This window comes from Peromyscus californicus, unplaced genomic scaffold (assembly GCF_007827085.1).
Source record: "Peromyscus californicus insignis strain IS unplaced genomic scaffold, ASM782708v3 Scaffold_4__1_contigs__length_199733344, whole genome shotgun sequence".
NCBI lineage: Eukaryota > Metazoa > Chordata > Mammalia > Rodentia > Cricetidae > Peromyscus > Peromyscus californicus.
This window is the reverse complement of record NW_026294562.1, coordinates 150,661,277-150,685,878: the sequence shown is the minus strand read 5'-3', so window position 1 is coordinate 150,685,878 and position 24,602 is coordinate 150,661,277. Positions and strand designations below refer to the sequence as shown.

Here is a 24,602-nt window from a genome sequence, read left to right as displayed (position 1 = left end):
ACAATTAATATTGAATCTCATGACCATGATAATATGTGGATAAGAGAGGTGATTTCATGAGGTTTGAAGAAAAATAGTAATGTCAGATGCTTTCATTGCAGTAAACAAGACCACCTAAAAAGGGACTATAAACAGAGCATTCCTAGAAACAATGTTTCTTCAAGGTACAATGGTAACAGAACACCCCTCCCTTCTGGATTATGCAGAAGGTATGGTAAAGGTAAACATTAGACTAATGCAGATCAACAAGGGACAGACAACATAATCCTTTGCCTTTGCTGTTGGGAAACTCCCTGAAGGGCCTCTCATAGGCCCCTATGGCAAATTCAGTTCAGTCTTTCTGAACTGCCATTGTAGAAGAAACCCCATCTCAGAGCAATTAAATAACCTAATGCCTATTGTAAAAAAAAAAAAAACAGGGTGATAGACCAGCTATAGCAGAGAGAACAAAAAATTCAGGAAAAACCATAAAGCAAATTTTTTGGCAAAATTCTATAAATGAACAAAGACCAAAATTGAAAATATGGATAAATGACGTTCTCATGGAGGGTCTTGTGGACACAAGTGTGGATGTAACAAAAATTGCACCAGAATCTTTGCATCCAAATTGGCTTCTTCAGGAGGTAAATGTTCAGCTTTTAGGGATTGGAACATTCTCTCAAGCGAAACAGAGTGCAAGATGGGTCAAATGTATAGGGCTAGAAGGACAGGAGGAAAATTAAAGCCATATGTGTCTAATATAGCTATGAATTTATGGGGTCATGATCTATTACAACAATGGAATACCCAGATTAACATTCCTCCAACCTCAGAAACAAACCATAAACTAACACATGTTTCTGAGAGAAATATTAGAAGGTATTATTCTAATAAGTGGTCACCAGCCATCCAGATTGTACAAGAACAGGGCACAACAGTTGCTGATCTTTCAAAGACACCAACAGCTCTACCTTTAAAATGGTTAACAGACAAGCCTGTATGGGTTCATCAATGGCCTTTAACAACAGAGAAACTCCAGGCTTTAGAAGAGCTGGTAGAAGAAAATTTAAATGCTCAGTGTATTGAAGAATCAACCAGCCCTTGAAATTCTCTTGTATTTGTTATTAAAAAGAAATCTGGTAAGTGGAGAATGGTAACAGACCTAAGAGCAATTAACAAGGTAATTCAGATAATGAGCTCTCTACACTCCGAAATTCCTTTGCTTACTCTGTTACCTAAAGGATGGCCTCTTATAATTATCGATTTAAAAGACTATTTCTCCTCAATACCCTTATAAGAAAAAGACAGAGAAAGATTTGCCTTCATGGTGCCTAGTTATAATAATTCTCAGCCTGTTAAGAGATATTGATGGAAGATTCTCACACAGGGAATGTTAAATAGCCCAACCCTGTGCCAATATTTTGTATGACAGCTGTTGGAAGTAATACATAAACAATTTCCTCAATCTATAGTTTACCATTACATGAATGATATTTTAATAGCTGATTCAAATGTAGATACTTTAGAAAGAATGTTTGAAGAAGTAAAGAAAATTTTGCCTTGTTGGAGATTACAAATTGCTTCTGAAAAGATACAAAGAGGAGATTCTATTAATTATTTAGGATATAAAATAAATATACAAAAATTAGACCCCAAAAGGTGCAAATTAAGAGAGATCAATTATGGACTCTTAATGACTTTCAAAGATTATTCGGAGACATTTCCCATCTACGGACTGTTGTTGGGGTAAAAAAATAATGAACTGAGTAATTTGTTCAAAACCTTAGAAGGTGACAAGGACTTAAATAGTTCAAGAGAATTATCAGCTGAAGCTGAGAGAGAATTGGCCTTGGTAGAAAAGAAAATACAGATGCACATGTGTATAGTGTGGCTCCAAAGATTGATTGCATTTTGGTTATTTTGCCCTATAAGCATTCTCCTACTGTAATTTTAATGCACAGAGAAGATATTATATTGGAATGGATATTTCTACCAAATAAACAGAGTAAAAAATTGAAAACTTATGTGGAAAAGATCTCTGAGTTGATTTTAAAAGGAAAATTGAGACCTCGTCAATTAGCAGGAATAGACCCAGCAGAAATTGTCATACCTTTAACTAAGGAGGACATTGAAAAATTATGGACAGAAAGTGAACCTTGGCAAAGAGCTTGTACTCATATTTTGGGAGAGATTAACAGCAAATATCCCAAAAGTAATAGAATTAAACTTATAAAGAGAGCTGATTGGATTTTGCCTCACATTATACAAAAAACACCTATATCTGGAGCTTGTACATTTTATACAGATGAAAAGAAACAAGGAAAGGCAGGTTACAAATCAGAAAATTTAAATAAAGTGGTTCAAAGTCCTTACAATTCACTTCAAAAATCAGAACTGTATGCTATGCTGTTGGTATTAATGGATTTTTCGGAACCTCTCAACATAATTACTGACTCTCAGTATGCTGAAAGAGTGGTATTATATATTGAGACTGCAGAATTTATCCCTGATGCATCAGAATTAACTTCACCAATTATTCAGTTACAAGATATAATCAGAAATAGGAAGCATCCTTATATGTAACTCACATCTGATCCGATATGGGTCTGCCAGGCCCTCTAGCATGAGGTAATGTTGAGATTGATAAATTATTGATAGGAAATGTGCTGGAGGCCTCAGAATTTCATAAAAAACATCATGTCAATAGCAAAAGTTTAAAAAAGGGTTTTTCTATTACCTGGCAATAAGCCAAGGAAATGTAAGGAAATGTCCTACTTGTTCATTTTACAATCAGACGCCATTACCAGCAGGATGTAACCCAAAGGGTACTCAGAGGAATGAAATCTGGCAGATGGGTGTGTTTTACTTTGCAGAATTTGGAAAATTGAAATATGTACACCATACCATTGATACTTATTCAGGATTTCAATGGGCAACTGCTTTGAGTTCTGGAAAAGCTGACTCTGTAATCACGCATTTGCTAGAAGTTATGGCCATCATGGGTATACCTGCACAAATTAAAACTGACAATGCCAGCATATGTCTCTGTTAAAATGAAACAGTTTTTTGCTTATTACAATATAAAGCATTTTACAGGTATACCACATACTCCTACAGGCCAAGCACTTATAGAAAGATCAAACAGAACTCTAAAGGATATGCTAAATAAACAGAAAGGGGTAACAACCCCCCCCCAGAAATAGATTACATAATGCTCTATTAACTTTGAATTTTCTCAGTGCTAATGAGAAAGGAACAACAGCTGCGGAGAGTCATTGGATAATAGAAAAAAATTCCAGAATTAAATCAGTGTATATACTTTAAGGATGTGCTGACCTCAGAATGGAAACCAGGGTATGTGTTACGTTGGGGACAAGGTTCTGCTTTTGTTTCTACAGGAGAAGATAAGCTTTTTGGATATCATCAAAATTGATAAAGGTTCGATTTGAACAAGAGCACTCTTAATTAGAAGAGGTGATAGTTCATCAACCAGCATGACCATCCAATTTAAACTAACTTATACCACTAACAAATGCTTTTCATTTAATCAGATATAACTTGCCAAAAGGGAACTTCCCCAAAGTCAGGATTAGGAAAAGGGTTTTGGTTTTTGTCTTTCAGGAGAATGAAGGCTACAGAATCTGAAGAACACTGGACAAATGAGGCATCTGAAGAAAAAGGACAAATCATCCAGAAAAAAAAAGTCCCAAGAAAAAGAGTAAATTGGCCTATTGGTATATCACATATAAAATTTCATAATTCTTCCTGAATATTTGTTTCTGCCCTTCTCTACAGACACTTAACACAAATGGTCTTTATGTAGTCCCAGTTCAATTAAAAATTAAAGCTGGCTTTGGAGTTGGAGAATGGCTCTCTCCTTCTCTAAACCAAAGCATGCTCATTAAAAGGAAATCCAAAATATCTGTATCATGTCAGAAGAGCCACCTGATATAGGACAGAAGAAAAACCAAAATTAAGGGACTACTCTATTGCCATTAATCTCATAATTCTTTGGTTCTATTTTGATTCTTTAAAACTTTTATTAAGATATGAATTTTATATCAAAATTTATAAGATTAATATATATTTAAAACTTTTGTCATGATATTAATGGTCATATAGAGTACTAAATAATTTAGAAAAAAGTCTCCATCTAGCTGCCTGTACATGGTTTCATGTTTAAGTCTCTATCATTTTTCTGCAGAGAACCACGACCACACCTAACAGCAACTTTGAAGTCTCCAAAGAGATGATGGGGCCCCACAATGACTTATTCTTTTACACACTGATTAATACTGTACTATACTCCTGCACATATAAACATATAGACATAAACAAACACACATATACACATACATATATACACAAAGATACACATATATACCTACATACACAATCATGGGCATACATACATACATATACATAGACACACATAAGTACACATACACAAGCACACGTACATATACACATACACACATACACATAAAAATACCAGCACACACACAGAGACACATACACAGACAGAAGCAAAATATATACATACCTGTACACAAATACAGACACAAGCATACACACAAATATACATCCATATGCATATGCATACACACACACACACACACACACTGTCATCTACACAAGGTGTCTGTAGTTTGGTTCAAGTTAATAATAAAAACTAACCATTATAATAGTTTATCAGGATGCTCTACAAATAAAGAAAATCTAACTCAAATAGGCTAAAATATTAATTAAAAGAAACTCATTGGCTCTGTCCAGTTAAAGATAGCATTCCAGCATTTCAGCAAGTCTTGATCAGCCCTCTGCCTCTGCTTCTCCATCACAAATGCGCGACAGGACTGTCACTCTCTACTGAAATTATTCCAGTGCATTGCCAGTTATTGCAGTCTCTAAAGCAGATGCTATGCCAAGGATGGCACACCTTATTTATCATGACCTATTGGTGCGCATGTTCATTTTTCCAGGGAAAATTGTGCATGAAATGTTAGCATTCCTGGAAACCTGTTCAACCATCACTTTCCAGTAATTTCACATTTTTTAACATAATTCTTTATTGATTCTTTGGTAATGTCACAGCATGCACCACTATCCCACTCACCTCCCAATCCCTCTATATACACCTTTCACTCCTGCAGTGTCACCCCCCAAAAGAAATTTCCACAAAAATTTAAAAACAAAACAAAACAAAAAACCCACCTCGCTCTCCCATCTTCCTGCCTCTCCAACAACTCTTCATTTGTTCTAGTGGCTTTGGGACCTGCGGTATGGCACACACTATACCCCTTTGCTCAATCAGCCCCATTGGCAAATGTTCATTGCAATGAGTCATTTGTCTGGACCAATTAAAGTAATCTTTTTTTTTATTGCCACTACAGTGCAGCAGCTAGAGAAACATCACCACCACTCTGGAGACCTTGTTTTCTCTAGTTATGGTTAGAGAATACTTACAGCCTGGTTACATTGTCTGTTCTATTAAAAAAATACTATGTATTTCAATCTTTGGTTTGGGAAACATCACTGTAATTATTCTAAAAGTGGGAAAGACCTCCACTCTCTGCTTTTGATGATATATTCATTTATTTATTTTGTTTGCTTGAAATTTTTTGAGAATTTCATACATGAGTACTATGTTTACATCACTTACACCCTTCTCTCTCTTCCTTTGAATTCCTTCTGTATCCCCCCTCAACCTCCTCTCAATTTTATGAACTCTTCTTCTATAATTAGTGGTGTATGTAGTGTGTGTGTGTGTGTGTGTGTGTGTTTGTGTGTGTGTGTAAACTGAATAGTTTACTGTTGCTCATATGTACTTAGGTTTAGGGTTGGCCACTTGAGGTTGTATAACCTATCAAGACTCATCATGGAGAAGACTTTCTCTCTCTCTCTCTTAGCACCCATTGATTACTTGTAATTCTTCATCTAAAGGTGAAGCCTTGACTGATTTACCCATCCACAATTGCACTTCAACTGGTATCCTTATTGCTCAGGTCTTGGTTGGACAGCCATATTGTTAAGATTTCACAGATGCAGCTTCCCTGTCATATATAGAAAACACTACCTCCCAAAAGACACCTTTGTCCTCTAACTTTTACCAATTTTCTGCTGCTGGTTTCCACAATGTTGCTTGAGACTGGCATGTAGGGGTTGCATTGTAGATGCATCAATTGGGGTTGGGCACTCAGTAGTCATTTGTTGTAGTACAAATAATGTAGAAGATAGAGCGAAGTCATAAACTCTCTAGATGTTGACTGACAGCTGGGAGATTTCAGTAATGTTGGATAACTTTCAGGGAAGGTAGCACATGTCAGTATGTGATGACAGAGAGAGAGAGAGAGAGAGAGAGAGAGAGAGAGAGAGAGAGAGAGAGAGAGAGAGAGAGAGAGAGACTGACTCAATAGCCCAGGACAGAAAAAGAATGAGATCATTACAAAGGGAGAGAAAGACACACCCTAATACCAGCACATCTTCTTTGTAATTTACTCTTTTTATTCATCTGTGAAGCACCAGAGCACCAAGCACGGTGGCACACACTTTTAAGCCCAGGCCTCAGTAGACAGAAGCAGGTGGATCTCTGTGAGTTCAAATCCAGCCTGGTCTACATACTGAGCTCCTGGCCAGTCAAGGCTACATAGTGTGACCTTATCTAAAAAAAGAAAAGAGAAAAGAGAAAAGAGAAAAAGAAAGAAGGTCAAGAAAGAAATATCATAAGCCATGATAAACCCTGCCTTAGCTTTTTTAATAATGGGAATGTATTTTTTTATATGTATATAGTTTGTATCTCTTTTTTAATCTTACTTTCCACAAGTCTATCCTTATGTGACTATGACTTTTCCTCTAAGGAAATGCTTTGTAGAGTTTCAAAGAGACCAATGATTTCAAACTTCTTTTGGAATGTGTCAGCAGTCTCTGTGGAGAATGATGACTGAGGAATTCAAACATGGAAGCTATTTCCTGGCATCGAACATAATTGCTATTCTTATTATTTCTGCTAAGTGGTTTCTGTTTGCTTTAAAACACAGGCTATTCCAGGCCCAGGGGCATAGTCTGAAGTATGTTAATTTTCTCTTGAGTATAGAAAGAATAAGATATCTAATTCTCTTTTTTTTTTTTTTTTTTTGGTTTTTCGAGACAGGGTTTCTCTGTGTAGCTTAGTGCCTTTCCTGGATATCATTCTGTAAACCAGGCTGGCCTTGAACTCACAAAAATCCGCCTGCCTCTGCCTCCCAAGTGCTGGGATTAAAGGCGTGTGCCATCGCTTCTCAGCTTTTTGACTAAGATCAAGTGTAGTATCTGTTCTTATCAATTTAATATCTAATTCTTTTTAATCATAAATATAGATTTGGGTCACACAAAAGGGTATGTTTTACATGTGATTATATGCATACATTTTTCATGATTAAAATATATAGCCGGATGGTGGTTGATAGACCCACCACACGCCCCACAGTTGTGCATGTCCAGCAGACCTAGACACTTCGACCTAGCCAGTTCCGGGTCAAAATAGCCATTTCCGGGCCAAGGCGTCTCGCGTGACCAGGACCCCGGGGCTTTGCATGGTTGCATAAGAGCGCACAACGCAACCATGTGATCTGCGCATGCGCGGAGTAGCCACATCGACCTGTTTACGCATGCACCACCCAGCCTCTATAAGCTGGCGCCATATTCCTGGCTTCCTTCTTCTTCTCCACACATGTGTCTTTTCCGCAGGCCTGAGCACTCATCTGTCTCTCTCATCTTGTTAGTGGATTCTGTCGTGTTTCATGACATTTCCTCGCTGTGTAAGAGTGCCGCTAAATAACTAACAGTGGTGGCGCACGCCTTTAGTCCCAGCACTCAGGAGGCAGAGGCAGGTGGATCTCTGTGAGTTTGAGGCCAGCCTGAGCTACAGAGTGAGTTCCAGGAAAGGTGCAAAGCTACAAAGAGAAACTGTGTCTGGAAAAATCAAAAAGCAAAACAAATATACATATATATATAGCTAAGGCAAGAATATATATTCTTAGAGATTTATTTTTACTTATATGTATGTGTTTATGCCTGTGTATATATATGCACGTGCATGCAGATGCCTGCAGGGCCGAAAGATGGTGTCAGATACCCTGGAACTGGATTTACAGGTGGTTGGTTTTGAGTTGCCTAATGTAAGTGCTGGAAATTGAACTCTGGTCCTCTGGAAGAACAGCAAGAAGTCCACTGAGCCGTCTCCCCAGCCCCAGGAATGTATATTTATTTAACATTTCCTGTTTATATATTTTGACTTACGCAGATGACAGAGAAATTGAAAGAGATTTTATATTAGGCCACTAAACACAATAGCATAGTTGTGCTCTGCACATGGAACCCAAAATGAATTATTTCTTCTGTTTCTGTCACTGAAGAAATTGTATAATGATAATTTATTTTAAAAGTCTCTGAGGATAACACTGCAAAGTAAAATTAAATAAAGCTGAACTAAAAACTGTCCACTTAAAAAACCCTTGATAAGAAAAGAGTCAAGCTGAATCCTGGAGCTTACTTAGCCTAAACCTGAAAGACGTGTGGGGTTATTACAGTGAACATTTACTTAAGCATCCAGAGGCAAATAAAGCCGCACTATCAGAAAGCATTGAAATGTATTTCTTTCTTTGAGAATATTCACTTTATGCTTTGCTCACTTAACTCATGAGTTTACTGTGACCAAGCAAAGGGTGAAACCAAAGTAGGACTAAATATCTACAAAAACAAAAATGTTCCACTTGAGATACTTGGAAGAACTGAAAATTTTGCCTTGTGATAACAACACCCTTAGGCACGGTTTATGTATAACTTTCAATATGATGCCAAACATGACACCTATAATATATACACACACACATATATATATCACTACACATGTAAATGTGTATACAGTGATATGGGAGGAAACACAGCTTACAAGAGCATAACAATTTAATCTATTGTGCAGTCAAATTTTAAGCCATCCCCCTGTGTAAGATTAGCTGGCACTTCTAAACCTTAGTACAGTGAAATTTCCTTTGTGTTCAAATGAGAGATTCTCAAGCAATCAACTTGTCTGTAGCAGAAATTTAGTAATCAGTTTGACATTGCAAACACATTGCCCACAAGAGAGACTCTACACTTTTAGTTGTAAATTTAATTTTAACAGATACTAACAGAGAAAAGTGTAAGAAAGGAAGAAAGAAAAAAAGAAGCGGTAGTGTAAATTACATAATTAAGGGTTACGATTGTTTTTTATGTGTTAACATATCCTTCCACCAGAGGGCAACATTTGCAAGGCAGTTAAATAATCCCTCCAAGTATTTCCTCACATAAACAAATGTAAAGCTGCCTCATTGCTGTGGGTAATCCCTTATGTAAATACCAAGGTATCCATGCATGCAGTTATTTGAACAATCACATATGAATTGCCTATCGAGTCACAGACAAGCAGCAAATCTATATAAGAAAACAGAATTTTCAAAAAGAAACCCGCTTTTAAGGACTTTTTTTTTTTTTTTGCTACCCTCTCCTTATTTTATTATTAACATTAAACTTAAATATTGAAACACCTTAGTACAGGGGGAAATAAAAGAATTCCCATCAATGAAAAAATAGAAACTATGTGATTTTTGCAAAAGGAAGACATGCTAGAGATAACCTACTGTAAACCTTTCTTTGTACCAGTGACGAAATGGAAATTTATTTATGTAAAGTCATTGAGCCTCTTATGACAGCAATACAATTTAAGCCAACCCCAAACCAGCTGCTCTCAGCTGCACCCTCCAGGCTGCCTGTGTTCAAAGTGTGATCTTGAGAGAGACATGTCTTGGAAAGTTGGTAAACTTGCCTCAACTGGGGCTCCACCCAGACTTCTTGAATGATTTCTCTGTTTTAACAGACCTCTGACTATGGTGAAGTGTCTCAACCCCTTCTGTTCCCTCATCCTCATTACCAGGTACACAGTTCACTGCAATGTGTAGACATCATTCTTCTCCTCTAGAAAATGGAAATAGAAACCATCTCAGTTCAGAGAAATGCCAGGGATGAATGAGGTCACCTGAGTGTGAATCATTCATAAACTGTAATCTGTTATGCACATGAGTTATGTGAATGAAACCCTGTAGGGAAAGGGAAAGCTTTCCTTCTCAAAAGGAAAGCTGATGGTGGAATAGAGGAGATGGTTAAAATTAGATAGACTATTTATTTACAGGGAAAAGGAGAGTGCCCATAGAAATGAAGGCTTTTAAAACTATATATAAGTCATATTCATAAGTATTACCATATATTTGCTCAAAGATGAATCTAATGAATTCACTAGGGCCCAAGGAGTTCATGGTCATTGTTTGGGGTTTTGGAGCACATAAAGAGGCTGAAGAAAATCTGTTGGGTTGGTATATAGGTGTGCTATGGTGGGACCAGCTACTCATGTGAGCAGAGCCTGAGGACGCCACTCCAGTCTCTGGAGACCGAGCAGCAATTCTCATAAATTTTTGTGTTCTGTACTTCCTCTTATTCATGACTATGTTTTGTCTTGCTACTGATGGGAATCCTTTCCAAGTATCACCAGTTCTCTTTGTACAACCTCACTGGTGACTGGGCTGCCATCATTTTCTAGGTTTAAATTTCTTCTTAACTATTAAGACAGACAAGGGTGCCTTGCCTCCTGAAATGCTTCCTGTACATCTTTACACAGAGATTGGGATTTTTTTTTATTGTGTCTAATTTTATCTTTAATTATTTCTAAGGACATTTATGTGTATCTGCCATGTGGCTTGTGAAATCTTTCAAGGGATGTTTCCAGGCATAGTGCAATTCTCGGCTTTCAACAAATGTTTTTAGAATGAGTAAATCAATATTAGCTCTTATTTCAATTCAGACACTCAGACTGTTGCTGGGAAAAAGAGGAAAAACTAGGTAGTATTTCTCAATGCCAATGAATGCAGTTATTTATTCTAGAAGCAATATCTTCATGCCAGAGTACTATTGCTTAGAATAAATATGAATGATGCAGCCATCTTGATTTTTGGTGGTTTTGACTTCTAGTCAACTGGGATGAAATTTAAGAAGAAATGCTGAGGAGAATCATATTTGCATCATCACCATCTCAGCCTCACAGATATTTAATGTGACTTCAGTTTTTACAGAAACTTCCACAATGAAAAACTCATGGATAGTCCTAAATTCAGTAGCTAAAGATTTGTGAAACCTGTATTCTGAAAGATGACTGTGTGATATAAGTCCTGAGGGGCATGAAATTTTGTTTGTGATGTGACAATTTGATAAGTTTTTCTCTTTATATCCATTTTTTAGCATGAATGACTTCACAGTTTTTAAAATATATATTTAATATAACATATAATACATTTACATAATGCATATGTACCAAAATAACAGAAATATGCTACTGGTATCCTTTTTCAACCATACTTCCTAGTGCAATATAATTTTACCAGCATTGGATTTAACAACTGCATTTTTTTCCATCTCTATCTTTGGGAAATACATTTTCCACATATCATTTGAAATAGTCAGAGAATGCTCTTATGCTCTTATGGGATGCAATCCAATTGTCCCTATATAAAACCTGACACCCCTGTTGGTTTAAATAGCATCCAAGGTTTGACCTTGGGGATGTAGCTCAAGGCCAGTCGGTTTCATAAGCGCTTGCCTGAACTGCATCTAGGAGGACTATAACCCATGTGAACAGCATGAATAATTCACATTTATTCATCACTATTTAATTGTTTTGCTTAATGAAATAAGCTCACTGATGATATACATATGCAACCAAGATGGAAAAAAAAAACCTCCCCCTTGGGAGAAGGTGTCATAAAGCAAAAAAAAAAAATAAGATTTCAATGGGGTGTAAGCATAGTGAAGTAAATTTTAAAACATTATCATTTACTGTTTGCTGACAAGTATAGGCATAAACTTTACCTGTATGGAGATAATTCAGTAGTGTGCTGTGTATTAGTTAATTTAAAACAGCTTAGAATTCTGGAGTTCATATTAAACTGCCTGTCTTTGACTGAACAGAGTGCTCTAAGATTACAGCTGTCATTTTCCTTCTGCTTAAACTCCTCCTCTCTCCTACCTCTTCTTGGTCTCCGTCCATTCCTTTCTCTCTACATCCTTTCTTGTTTGCCTTAGGGGTTGAATCAAACACACAAGCAATATTATTATGCAACCTATAAACATATGCTTTATATCCGAGGGAGACCAGGTGTTCACCTGGATACCACACACCTAAGTAGAAGATTCTGCAGTGTTGTGTCCCCACCATGCTGTCAGAGTTGGTGTGGACAAGCTGGCCAAGCAGAGTAGCTTGTCAGTGCTTAATAAAGCCCTCCTCCTCTCTTGCATAGCCAAATCAGCCTTCCTCCTGAGAACTCTGCAGACGGTGACATCTCCCCACTTGGTTTCCATAGCATCCGTTCCTGAAGAGCCCTAGAAAGGCCCTCGGTCAGGGCAATCCGCCCAGCTCCCCTAGGAAGTTGGCGAGCAGGCTAGCCAAAAGCAGCAGTCTGGGTTCCTGAACTTCCTCTGTCCGTGGTGCTGAAATGCTCAGCGGCGACACGCGCACCGACGGGCGCGGTCAGCTTTTTTGGAAAGTCTCCCCTGATGCTGCCTAAATCACAGCTGTTTGTCTGTTATTCACTCACGTTCGCAAAAAGCAGCTAACCTCAGTCTTAATTCGACTCTGCCACTCTGCCGCAGAGCACAGTTACGCCGGCGCGATGGGAGGAGACGACGCTAAGGCAGGAAGCTAACAGCAGCATCGCTCACCTGAGGCCTGGGAAGCTCCCAGGGGTTCTGAGAGCTATGAGCTCTGCTCAGCAAAGTCACCATTTTAGACAGTAGGATTCTTTTGCTTTTTCCCTAATACAAGGGTTCGATGCGGTTTCTGGTCCCTCTGATTAAAAGCCAGCGGATTCGATTGCAATAAGCCTTCAAAACCGGGAATTTACGTTGTTTTTCGGTGAGTTGACTTCCAGAACAGGGACTCGTCAGCACCCGCCCAAATACCACGGCACTGCGCGCCCTCGGCCACCGGATCCTCCCCTTCCAATGAGACTTTGTGACTCTGTGTACCAATTCTCCTATTAGGACACCCGTGGGCTGCATGCAGCGATTCTGTTGTACTCCTCTCTCTCTCTCTCTCTCTTGCTCTCTCTCCTCTCTCCAACTCACAGCCTTGCTGGAAAGCGCACCTCTGTTTGCCGAGAAGAAAAAGCCTTACCTTAACTGCCTAAGACTATGCGCAGAACTCGCCTTTCATAGCATCACAGTTTAAATCTGGCAAGATTGGACACCAGTCTTCACAAGAATGGAGTCGGTAAAACAAAGGATTTTGGCCCCGGGAAAAGAGGGAATAAAGAATTTTGCTGGAAAATCCCTCGGCCAGATCTACAGGTAAGAGAAAGCAACCCCATGCTCACCTGGGGCTCACTATGACAGAATCTGCAAGGCCATTTCTGTAAAGCTTGGTTATTTAGCGAGACTATAACATGGTGGGAAATTCTTTTTGTTGCTCATTGCTGAATCAAGGCTCCACTGGAAACCTGCTTATGAATGCAGGAATGTGCCACTAAATGAACCTGCCGTGTGTGTGTGTGTGTGTGTGTGTGTGTGTGTGTGTGTGTGTGTGTGTGTGAGAGAGAGAGAGAGAGAGAGAGAGAGAGAGAGAGAGAGAGAGAGAGAGAGAGAGAGATTTTGTTTCATTACCTGGAGAGTCTCATGTCTTCCAATCCAGCTCTTAATCCTCCTTTACAATCCTGAAATGTTCATTCAGCACCTGTTCAGAATGCCTGCCATTTTTGCTTATAAATTCCCCAAATTAAATTCCTTTGACCCAGACAAGTGAATAACAAAAGCCAAACTCCTTTAAAAAAAAATAAATGTCAAGGACTAATGACAAAAAAAAAAATCTAGATCTCAGCTGCAAAAACATAGTGAAGACTCTCTCATGGGAAATTCTGTGCTGAATGAAACAGGATCAAAATATATCAATAGTTGATCATTGATTGATGTTTCTGTCTTGTATCTAAAATGCTGTGTATGCAATTTTATTTGTTTGCTATATATTTTTAGGAATCTATCTCTTGTGTGGGAAATGTCACAGTAATTTAAGAACAAACAGAATCATAAACTGCAAAATTATTTTGAAAGTAATAGAAAAATGTTTAAATGCCATCCTTTATGTAATTGCTACACTAAGCATACTGTAGTTTACATGAATTCAGGTCCTTCCAAATGTGTTATATCTTCTATGAATACTATTTTTGTTAATGATATAAGCAAATAAACAAGACAGCAGACACAGTAGGAAAATAGATTTTGAAAAGCATTTATTTTCACATTTGGAAACTGAAGCCTTGGTCAACCATGAGAGTTGTAACCAAGATAACCAATGTACATCTCTATTTGTCAAGTGGCTTGGTTCTGGTGGGCTTCGGTAGACACCATCACGCACCTCTGCGGCAGTAGATGCCGCAAGCACCCTGCAGTCCTGCAGCTGTTCAGAGACCATTGCAAGGTGGGAAATTCAAGTGCAGAGCTCAACTTTGCAAATGCTGGTGTAATAAGCCAAGGCCAAAATGACCAAATCCCTTAAATGTCTTCCTTGCAGAAAGAAATTCAGTGTTTCTGGTACTTGGGTTGCACATCTGTGATAAACACCCACAAAGGCTAGCCACAGATACCTTAATGACCTATTCTGCAGTGGAATTTGACAAAATTTGAAAGATAGCTTCAAATTTCTTGGCAGCCATATTCCAAGCTATACATGCCAGGAATGAATTCATGTTAAAATTCCACAGGCTTCACGTGTGTGTGTGTGTGTGTGTGTGTGTGTGTGTGTGTGTGTGTGTGTAGGTAATGGTGTGCCATTTAATGGTGGATACAGGATTAAAAGTAACTACAAATGAATTGAGAAAATGTTTGCCAATTGTAAGTGTTTAAATGTCAAAAACACCAGTCTCAGTGAGAAATAGCTATTCCTTTCTACCCTGCTCTTTTATAAAGACAGAAATTTTATGGATGTGGTAGGTCTGAGAACAGCACCACCCCTCATCCCCACCCCAACCTTCCCACCTCCCCATAAGGCTGTCCTAGCCTTCCAGTTCTCTTCCTTCCCCACTCCTTCAAGGATCAGAATTGATTGAGAAGAGTCAAATCCTATGAAATAAAATAAGATTCCCTCTTAGTGGTACAGAAGGTGGTGTGGGCGCCCCTTGGTAAATCCGGGAATCTCATTTTCTGCATCTGGAAATGGGCCCGTGATATTTTTCAGTGTGTTGTAACTGAGATAGTAATGACGCAAGATTGTGAATGATTAATTATTCATGTTGTAGGAAGGAAGCTAAGGTGTCGGGCATATGCTGCGGAGGCCTTTGTTTCTAACTGGAGTAAAGAGAGGAGAGAGGGAGAACAGAGAGAGAGAGAGAGAGAGAGAGAGAGAGAGAGAGACAGAGACAGAGACAGAGACAGAGACAGAGAGACAGAGAGAGACAGAGGGGGAGAGAGAGACAGAGAGACAGAGAGACAGAGAGAGACAGAGGGAGAGAGAGAGAGAGAGAGAGAGAGAGAGAGAGAGAGAGAGAGAAGGGGAGGGAGTGGTGAAATGGTAACCAGGGTAGAAGATTGGGAAGTGTTTGACAGGGTACTAGCATCCCACCCTGGGTCGGTCCAGTGAGGGGAAACATCGAGGAGGTGGTCCTCCAGCAGCTGCACCTGAATAGAGTTGCCTCTGGTCCTATCAAGCCCCTGAGTTGTTGGAAAGGACCGGCAGTAGCCTGGATTAAAGCACCTGGGAGCCCCGATAGCATCCTGCGGAAGGCATTCCTTTCCCAACCCTCTCCCTTTCACCCTGATGACCTCCAAAGTTAGGTCCAGGGGGGCTGCACGTGAATGGAGACACAGAAAGGTGACAGAACTGGGGTTCACTGAGTTAGGCCTGAGAGTATTAAGGTGTAGGTGTTGTTGCCCAGGGAGGAGAGCGGAAGAGGGCATAGAATTTCACAGAACTGAAGAGATCCGAGGCTCTGTATTGCCCGCATTCTAACTCGTCAGCAGGAAAGAGGTCAGAGCCCAACTCCCCAGCTCCTGAGGGTTGAGGAAATCGAATGCGGGAGCTTAAGACATCTTTGTTCCCTACACTGTCTGGGGGAGGTGCCTAACCATAGGCCTCCTTGCTTCTTAATCTGACGTGCAGGGTGCTGGAGAAGAAGCAAGACACCCGGGAAACCATCGAGCTGACAGAAGACGGCAAGCCCCTGGAGGTGCCTGAGAAGAAGGCTCCTCTGTGCGACTGTACCTGCTTCGGCCTGCCGCGCCGCTACATCATAGCCATCATGAGTGGCCTCGGCTTCTGCATCTCCTTTGGCATCCGCTGCAACCTGGGTGTGGCCATCGTGGACATGGTCAACAACAGCACCATCCACCGCGGAGGCAAAGTTATTAAGGAGGTGGGCATTGCCCAAGCCCTAGAGGGGGCTCCCTCCGCTGGCCACTCACCTGTCTAAGATTGTTTTCCCCACCGAAAGCGGAAGGTTTGCATACTGTCTAAACCTTCCCTCTGTCCCACCATTCTAGAAAGGACCACTAGAGTGCTATTATCTCCCTTTTTCGCTCTGATCCCGGCCTTTCCTCCCTTACTTGCAAGGCGTAAAATAGTGTCTAGCTCACTGGATTTTGTGTAAAGAATGACCAGCTGAGAGCTAGTAATGTCTGCTAAATCTAAAAAGAAACATTTTTCTTTTACTGGAAAGTGTAACATTATACAGCATTCCCCTGGCTTCATTCAGATCACCCTCCTCCCTGGAAAAACAAACAAACCAAAAACAAAAAAAAAAAAACGTATTTAGTTATCAAACTAAAACAAACAATAAGTCCTGCAGTCAAATCAGCATTTGTATATCAGGTTTGACTAACAGGCCTTTGGGAAGACGCAGGACTCCCACTGAGAGAGAAGCTGCTGGGTCCCGGAACCTCGCTTTCACTAGAGTGCACGCTGCGGTAATCTTAAAGTGTGTATTCCACAGTGAGGCCTGAGGGCGAGGATGAGCTGAAGGTCACAGAAATCTTTCAGGGAAAAGCAGTATAAAGCTGCTTGGTTTGGTCGCAGAACTTGGAAACACTCTGAGGAGCCGAATTAGAGTCCTTGGGCCCCCTGGAACCCAGGATACGCAGAAAATTTCCATTGCAACAAAGGAAAATGGCATTCCCAGTTTCCCCGGGCAAGGCAAAAGCTTGGACTTTTACAGTAACTTGCAGATATTTGGCTCCAGTTTCTTGAGAGGCTCATCTTGTGCTATGGACCAGTGTGGTCTGGGCGGAGTCAGGACTTGTCATTCACACTGCTCTGAAACAGAACCTTAAACAGTGCCCTCACCACCACCACCACATAACTTCTCCAAACTCCCTGGGAGACTGTCCTCAAACCTTTTTTGTCCTGCTCACCCAGATTTGGTGGGCGGGGGAACCTTTCCAACCCCTTCCAGCCTTCTTTCCCTTGCGTGCGTTGCGGGTTGTACTACATTCTGGGAGTCAGTCCACTACTGCATTCTTACTGGCTGGCAACCGCCAAGAGGACCTTAACCAATATTCTTTTGGGAGAGTCCGACTGCCTTAGGGCTTCTAAGATTCCTCCATCAGTTGAGGAGGTCCCAGGTTCATTGACAGCAGTCCAGTCCGCAAGGAAGCCTGGTAGCCCGTACTTCATTGTGAATCACAACACCTTTTTAAAAGGAGTCCCTCTTGTCAGAAGCAATTTTGTTACAAAACGAAAATTAAGCCCCTGACCTAAGTATCGCAGAAAATGCCCTACATGTTTAAAGGTTCATGGCACACAAACCACCACCGAAAGGGAATTATGTGCACTGACTCTGCCTTGCCCCCCCTGACCTGTTGTTTATTTGTGGTTCTCCTCTGTTCCTACAGAAAGCCAAATTCAACTGGGACCCTGAAACCGTGGGGATGATTCATGGCTCGTTCTTCTGGGGGTACATCATCACCCAGATTCCGGGTGGATATATCGCATCGCGGCTGGCTGCCAACCGGTAATGCTATGAGAGTCTTTGTTTGGGTCTCCCCGCTCGTGTTAGCGCCGGTTCTAGACCTCTCTAGGGAATTTGGAAACTCCTAGGGGGCGTCTCCTAGTCTCTGGACACGCCTTCTAGGCCGTAGCGCTGGAGGCTGCGCCCTCCAGAGCTGAAAGGGCTCAGGTTCTTCATGACCTTCGCACCAGAGTAGGCCACTCTAGGCCACTCCAAACAGGCTTGGTAGAGAAGCAGTCCCAGTGCCTTAGAGTAGGGTGCACGCCTGGAGGTGGGGAGGGTTGGGGGTGGTGTGGTGTCTGTGTTGGATACTGCAAAAATGAGGCAATGCTCTAAGGAGCACAGGTGGGAGAGGAGGGGAGTGCCCAGATAGCTGACCCGGTGGTGCGGACCTCCGGCAGGGCGCATGAAAGACTAGCCCCTGACCCAGCCCATATGGTGTTGTGAGCCGGAAGGATTTGTTTCTATGGAGGCAGGCGGCATCTAGGGCTCTCTGGGTACGATTCCACCTGTTAATGAGCTTTGTGCTTAGGGGCGGGAGTGAGCTGAGCGGCTCAGCTGTGTCCCGAGGCCTCCGGCCTTCAAGCTTGCAGCGGTGGCGGGAGCTGAGGTCCTAGTGCCAGCTTTCAGGGAGCACCCCTCCTCCAAGATCCACCTACAGAGACTTCCGCTGCATAAAGACATGGGGGTGGAGATACCAAGGAGCAGGGCATGACTACCGGAGGACGAGAGATATTTCTGCTTGCTTTACCGAGTGTATTTTAATGAAAAATAAAACCAACAAAACTAAACCTCCCTCTTTGGGTCTGAACCCAGGCTAAGCACTGTTTCCTCCCGGGCTCTGCAGCTTGCAGATCCCAAATAAAGATTTGGGGCCTTTCTTCAGCGCTCTGGCGTGTAACATCTCCCCTCCTCCCCCACCCCAGTAAATGTTTGGGAACTGGAAAGTGACGGGCACTTGCCAGTCAGCTCCTAGGGTTCTTTCCATCCTGTCTTCTCCCCAGCACTCACCTGCATCTCCAGGCCCCATTCCCGTGCTTAGCCTCCAGTCCAACCGGAAGAGGCTGACAAGTCTCCAGACCTCTAGTAGAATTCTTGGAATTTTATTTTAGGCGTTTAGATCGTAAAGTGAAGATCTCAGGGCGGCTTATTAAAATGCCAAAGGGAGAGCGCAATAGATTAGTTAGAATGTCTTTTGAACATCATCTACAAGAGGTGAAGACACCCAGCACTCCGACCCAGAAGGTGGCTTTCTTTCGGTAAAATGAAACAAGATTAAAAGATTAGCTATGTAAAAAGCCCAGTTTTATGGACTTGATAAGGAAAAAATTAGTATTAGGAAGAAAATTTAAAAGAAAATATTCAGTTCGTTGACGCTTAGTGATTAAGAACACCTAGCAACATTCCGGGTTTTCCCAAATCTCTAATAAATGGTTTCTTATTTCCCCCCAAATTATTGCTTAAAAAGATATATTTTCCCGAAAGATACTCTAAATATGTACGTATGAAATATTTTTAAACCAGGAAAAAAATCAACAGGGAATTCACCAACAAATGAATAAACAAAGAATTCCAAATGATATCGAAAATCTCAACTCGATGTCATAATTACGATAGCCTTGCCTTTAAGAGTTGTGATGGTCTGAGTTCACCGCTTGCCAAAAGCGAAGAGCTGACATGCTTCTGCCAGGAAGGAACACCAAGGATTCCAGTCTTCCCCCTTCGTGAGAGTGGAAAGACAGGTTTTCCTGATTTCTTTTTCTTTTTCTTTTTCTTTTTTTTAAGCATACTTATTGCTTAAAATGACGAGCCGCTGACTAGGTAGCTGGGATGCTTTCCTCAAAGGAAAAACTTCGAAGCTTTAGAAGTCTAATTTGGGTCGAATTCTTGTTACCTTTAGACGTATTTTCAAAAGAGAGAGACTCAATACCTCCAAACATGATATTTTAACCCTTCCAGCCTGAAAAAAATGATAAATATAGTAAAGTAACATGAAGACACAGATATAGAGAGACCCGCATCAGAGTTTCGACACACTCGCTTCAGTTTTATAGCATAACAAACCTAAGCCTGGGTAAGCTTCCTGTGAAAATAGGTCAAAGTGCGTGGACATTTTTTTTCTGCTGATAAAAGCCTTATTTGCACAATAAGAGAAAGCAAAAACCTATCTTAAGAGAAGATGACCAAAATCATAAATAATGCAGCCACCCAGATGCGGCTGTTTTAAATATGTTTTGAGTGTTCAGCTGGCGTTAGAAACTGTAAGTAGGATTTTTGTCCCAGAAGGCTTTCTACACACGAATACATGAGACTCTTGTAGAATTGATTGGGAAAAATGAGTATCTCCTGTTATTTTCTCTTTCCAGAAATAGCAAAACACCACGGGACAGGTCTCCGCGCCTAGAGACTTGCCAGCCTGTTCATTCACGCTGCTCCTCCTAGTAGGCTGAGATTCCCCCGGGGCTCCGGGAGCAGCTTCTTTTCCCTTTCGCTGCAAAGAGGCTCTTTGGAATGTGGTTGCTGTTGCTGTTAAGGGGGGAAGGAAGTGTGTAGAGACAGCTCCTGGAGGTGGCAGGGGGTTGGGAGGTGGAGAAGGGCTCGTAACCATGCTCTCTGCTTATTTCTCAACGGAAAATAAACAGCCCATTGGACTTCTCCATTTTGTTGATAAGTGACAACAGCTTTGCTCTTGGTCGGGATTCAGATGCTGGGTCATTTTATTGATCAAATTCTAAGTATTTTTTTTTCCTGTTGATTAAGAGGAGTTGCTGAGGGAGTCAAGAGGGAAGGCATTCCGTTCAATGGAGTACTTCTTACACTTCTCCCTGTTTTTCCTTGAGTCACCGCCATGGAAGACTTTAGTCTCCTCCATGGAGGGCCTTAAGGTTGAATTTCAATAGATTCCTTTTAAAAATGTGCAACATTTTAAGATGAGAACATATTTAAAACAGGGATAAAAAGGTTGGGGCAAATTGATTTTCTTCTAAATAGTACAGGACACATGAGACTCAGAGTAATTTAGATGCTTACATATATGGCACTGCCCAGGACTGTATTTGTCCTATCTAGGGACAAATACAGGGACATAATGGGTTTTTGTTTGTTTGACTGGTTGGTTTTTTTTTTTTTTTGGTGTGTGTGTGTGTGTGTGTGTGTGTGTGTGTGTGTGTGTGTGTGATTGTTTGTTTGTCTGTTTGTTTTGCAAGACATAACTAAAGAAGACCAAAGAAATTTGGTGGATATGTTTCAATGTGTAACAATGTAATTGTGCGTGTCAATATTATTGAAACACTTTTTTAAAGTTCCCCTACCTGTTCTGTCCTTTCCATCTCTCACCACACTCTACCCACCAGCAGGAGCACAGGCTATCTTCTTTTCTCTTTTTCCCCAATAGGTGTTAGCTACATCGTTGCAGAGTCTTATCTGTGCTTCCTTTTTGTTTGTCTTTTATGCTGACATTGCTACCATCTTGGAGGTTACATGACCATCGTGCATATTTGGCTGGAGAAATCCATCAAGATTCATTCTCCAAAGCCAAACCTTGTGACTTCAAAATCCTGAACATGTTACTTAATAACTTTGGGGCCCAAAAGTCTTCCCTCTTTTGGCTTCTCATCAAAACGGAAGCACCCACTGCAGTTTGCTGTTCTGACAGCTGAAGGAGAGGGTGCAAGAGGATGTAATTGTTGGCTGCTGCCGTTTGTTACTGACAAAACCCTAAATTTAAAAAAAAAGGAAGGAAAGAAGTACTCTCTGATCATTGATCTTATCGGTCTCAAAATTCACTTTGGCTATTTCTACTGTGGTAGCAACATCCATATTCATGTGTTGCATTTCTGCTTTAAGAATCCATTCTCGCCGGGCGGTGGTGGCGCACGCCTTTAATCCCAGCACTCGGGAGGCAGAGGCCGGCGGATCTCTGTGAGTTCGAGGCCAGCCTGGGCTACCAAGTGAGTTCCAGGAAAGGCGCAAAGCTACACAGAGAAACCCTGTCTCGAAAAACCAAAAAAAAAAAAAAAAAAAGAATCCATTCTCCCAAACTGATTATTTAGCATTAAATGATTGTTTACTAAAATTATACAAATTTCATTTGAAAGGTTAAAAATAGCTATTTTTAAAATGGAAGTTTTAGCCAAACATGTAGAGAGTGCCGGGAACTCTGTGCATTTTGTCTTTGAGTTCTAGTCTGGTATACACACATCTAGAGAAAGTCATTGAAGTTGGAGGTCAGACTTCTGCTTGGAAAACTGAAGTCATTTCCCTCTTCTGTCCTCGAAGAAAGAGCACTCCACAGTGCATCATTTTGTCTTTGGCAGGCATTTCTTGTCTTTATAACTTGACTTTTGCTGAAGAAAAAAAGTTTTAGTTTTTAAAATGTTCATTTGGCTAAGAGATAGTGAGCTATACTTCCTTGCGGCATGGTCTTCTGATGGGAGATCCTGTTAAAGCTGGACAGAGTTCATCAGGCCCAGCTCTCCCATCTTACAGAATTGAGCATGAAATACAAAGTCAGCAAGGTGGTGATTTTTTCTAGTTGCAAAGGAACCCCATCTAGAGCTCAGGCTTCTGCAGTGCAGCACTACAAGCTAATTCTAAGGGGAGTGTAGTATCTCTGCTTACCAGGGAGTGTAGTATCTCTGCTTACCACAGTGTGCTCCATTGTGAAGTTCCCTTGCAGCAGCAGGCTGAGCCATCTGCTCCTTGAATGAAGGACTCCAATCTGTCATGCCTCAAATCCAGGGGATAAATTCATGAATTAGGGATCACAAGCCCAAGGGATGCTTAGATTTGTCTTTTGTTGTTGTTGTTGTTATTTTTGTTTGTTTGTTTTCTTTTTGAGTAGAAGAAGCACACACACACTGTGGTGTATGTGTGTGTGTTTCTCTCTGTGTATATGTGTCTGTGTCTCTGTGTATCTAGTGTGGCTCTGTGTGTGTGTGTGTGTGTGTGTGTGTGTGTGTGTGTGTGTGTGTGTGTGCTGTGTCTGTCTGTCTCTGTGTGTGTGTGTGCTGTGTCTGTGTCTCTCTATGTGTCTCTAGTCTCTCTTTCTCTCTCTCTCTCTCTCTCTCTCTCTCTCTCTCTCTCTCTGTGTGCGTGCGTGCGTGTGTGTGTGTGTGTGTGTGTGTGTGTGTGTATGTGTCTGGGTATCTTGGTGTCTAAACTCCTTTGCCACAGTGTGAATCTGTTCTTTTCTCTGAAGAGCTGGACTTGACAACGGCTCAGAGGAGTGGTTGAACTTCTAAGGAAGCACAGAGGCATTTTGTTCTTTTGCTCTCCACTTACTTATCCCTTTGCCCAGCTGGGCTCCTGGAAGATTGCAGCATGACTGGAAGAAATTTAGACCTTTCATATGCGAAAAAGAAAAGATCCTCCCTTGGGATGGTGACTAATATAACTCCATTCATTCTCTTAATATAAAAGAGACAGGAATATATAGCAAAAAGATGAAAATACCAAATGCATGCTTTACAATTCTTTACCAACGTGCATTTTCTTTTATAAAAATAAAATACTTTAGGTAGATTTTTCCGGCTTCCCTGATTCTAAAAAATGTTTTGTTAGTTTGATTTTTAAAAAGAGAAGAATGACATTTTTAGCATTAACAACTTCACATTGCCTCGGATCTAGATTTTTGCTAGTTCTTTCTCCTAAGAAATCAAGCATCAAAGGTGCATTCAACTAATAAATATATCAGAATGAGCTCTGGGAATGAGTTCCTACAATCTGACATCAAACGTACGTAGTCACTCTAACCCATATCTCTATCTATGTATGCATCTACTGGTATCTGCTTTCTTTTTTATCATCTATTTCTATCTTTCATTCATCTGTCTATTACCTGCCATCTATATCTAACATTGGTCTGTCTCTCTCTTCCTGTATGTCTACTTACCCTTTTATTGTAATGTCAATCTCCAGATGCAGTTTTTTAGCCCTCCATGAGGAATATTTTCAATCTCTTCTGCATGAGAAAATCGTTCAGGCTTCAAACGTAAAGCTTGCTGCAGGGGTCCACCATCCTCAGTGGTGGAAGTGGTTTCTAGGTACCCAGTCTTTTGGGGCCAAAGGTTAGCTTTTCTATCTCACTCACCTAGTAGCCTATCACATGCCTAGTTGCTTTGCCATTGTGGGCCCAATAGGTTAGGTACCTGGGGTAATGGAACCTTTTATTATTTTTTTCTAACAAAAGAAAATACCCTTTACCACAAGATGAATGATGAAAAGATAGGCTGGAGGGGGAGGAGTCTCCAAGGACTTGCACATGCTTTGCTGACAGAGGCTTTTCTTTCTCTCCATTCTGCAAAGCCCTCACCCCCTCCCAGCTCTGGCTTCTACATTGCACCATTCTGCACTGCACTGCAGCTCCTGGGCGGGGTAGCAGGGAGGGTTTTACAGGAAAATCAGGTAGGCAGCTGGTAGCATAATTCTCCCGCTGCCTTATGCCACCATTGGGGCAGTCTAATTTCTCTGTCGTGAGTGATGAAGTCATTTTTACAACTTAATGATGTACCAAGGGACCCAGAGGGCTGCCTCCAGCCTGTGCAATCCTTTTTTTTTTTTTTTTTTTAATATGGC

At 41.0% G+C, this 24,602-nt stretch overlaps 1 protein-coding gene and 1 pseudogene across 2 annotated transcripts in view; both read left to right on the top strand.

The window, feature by feature from the left end:
* The first annotated feature begins 7,245 nt into the window (after window positions 1-7,245).
* Window positions 7,246-7,347, top strand: LOC128095898 (uncharacterized; annotated as a pseudogene).
* Window positions 7,348-12,359: 5,012 nt separating this feature from the next.
* The window catches only part of Slc17a6 (solute carrier family 17 member 6), a 42,597-nt gene continuing 30,354 nt past the window's right edge, over window positions 12,360-24,602 (top strand). The window contains exons 1-4 of one of the 2 annotated variants that reach the window (XM_052712165.1): window positions 12,360-12,949; window positions 13,164-13,383; window positions 16,184-16,436; window positions 17,911-18,029. In XM_052712165.1, the coding sequence (XP_052568125.1) occupies window positions 13,298-13,383; window positions 16,184-16,436; window positions 17,911-18,029 (458 nt within the window). In that variant the 5' untranslated portion in view covers window positions 12,360-12,949; window positions 13,164-13,297. Of the gene's footprint in view, window positions 13,384-16,183; window positions 16,437-17,910; window positions 18,030-24,602 lie in introns of both variants that reach the window. The other variant, XM_052712164.1, reaches the window with a different exon arrangement.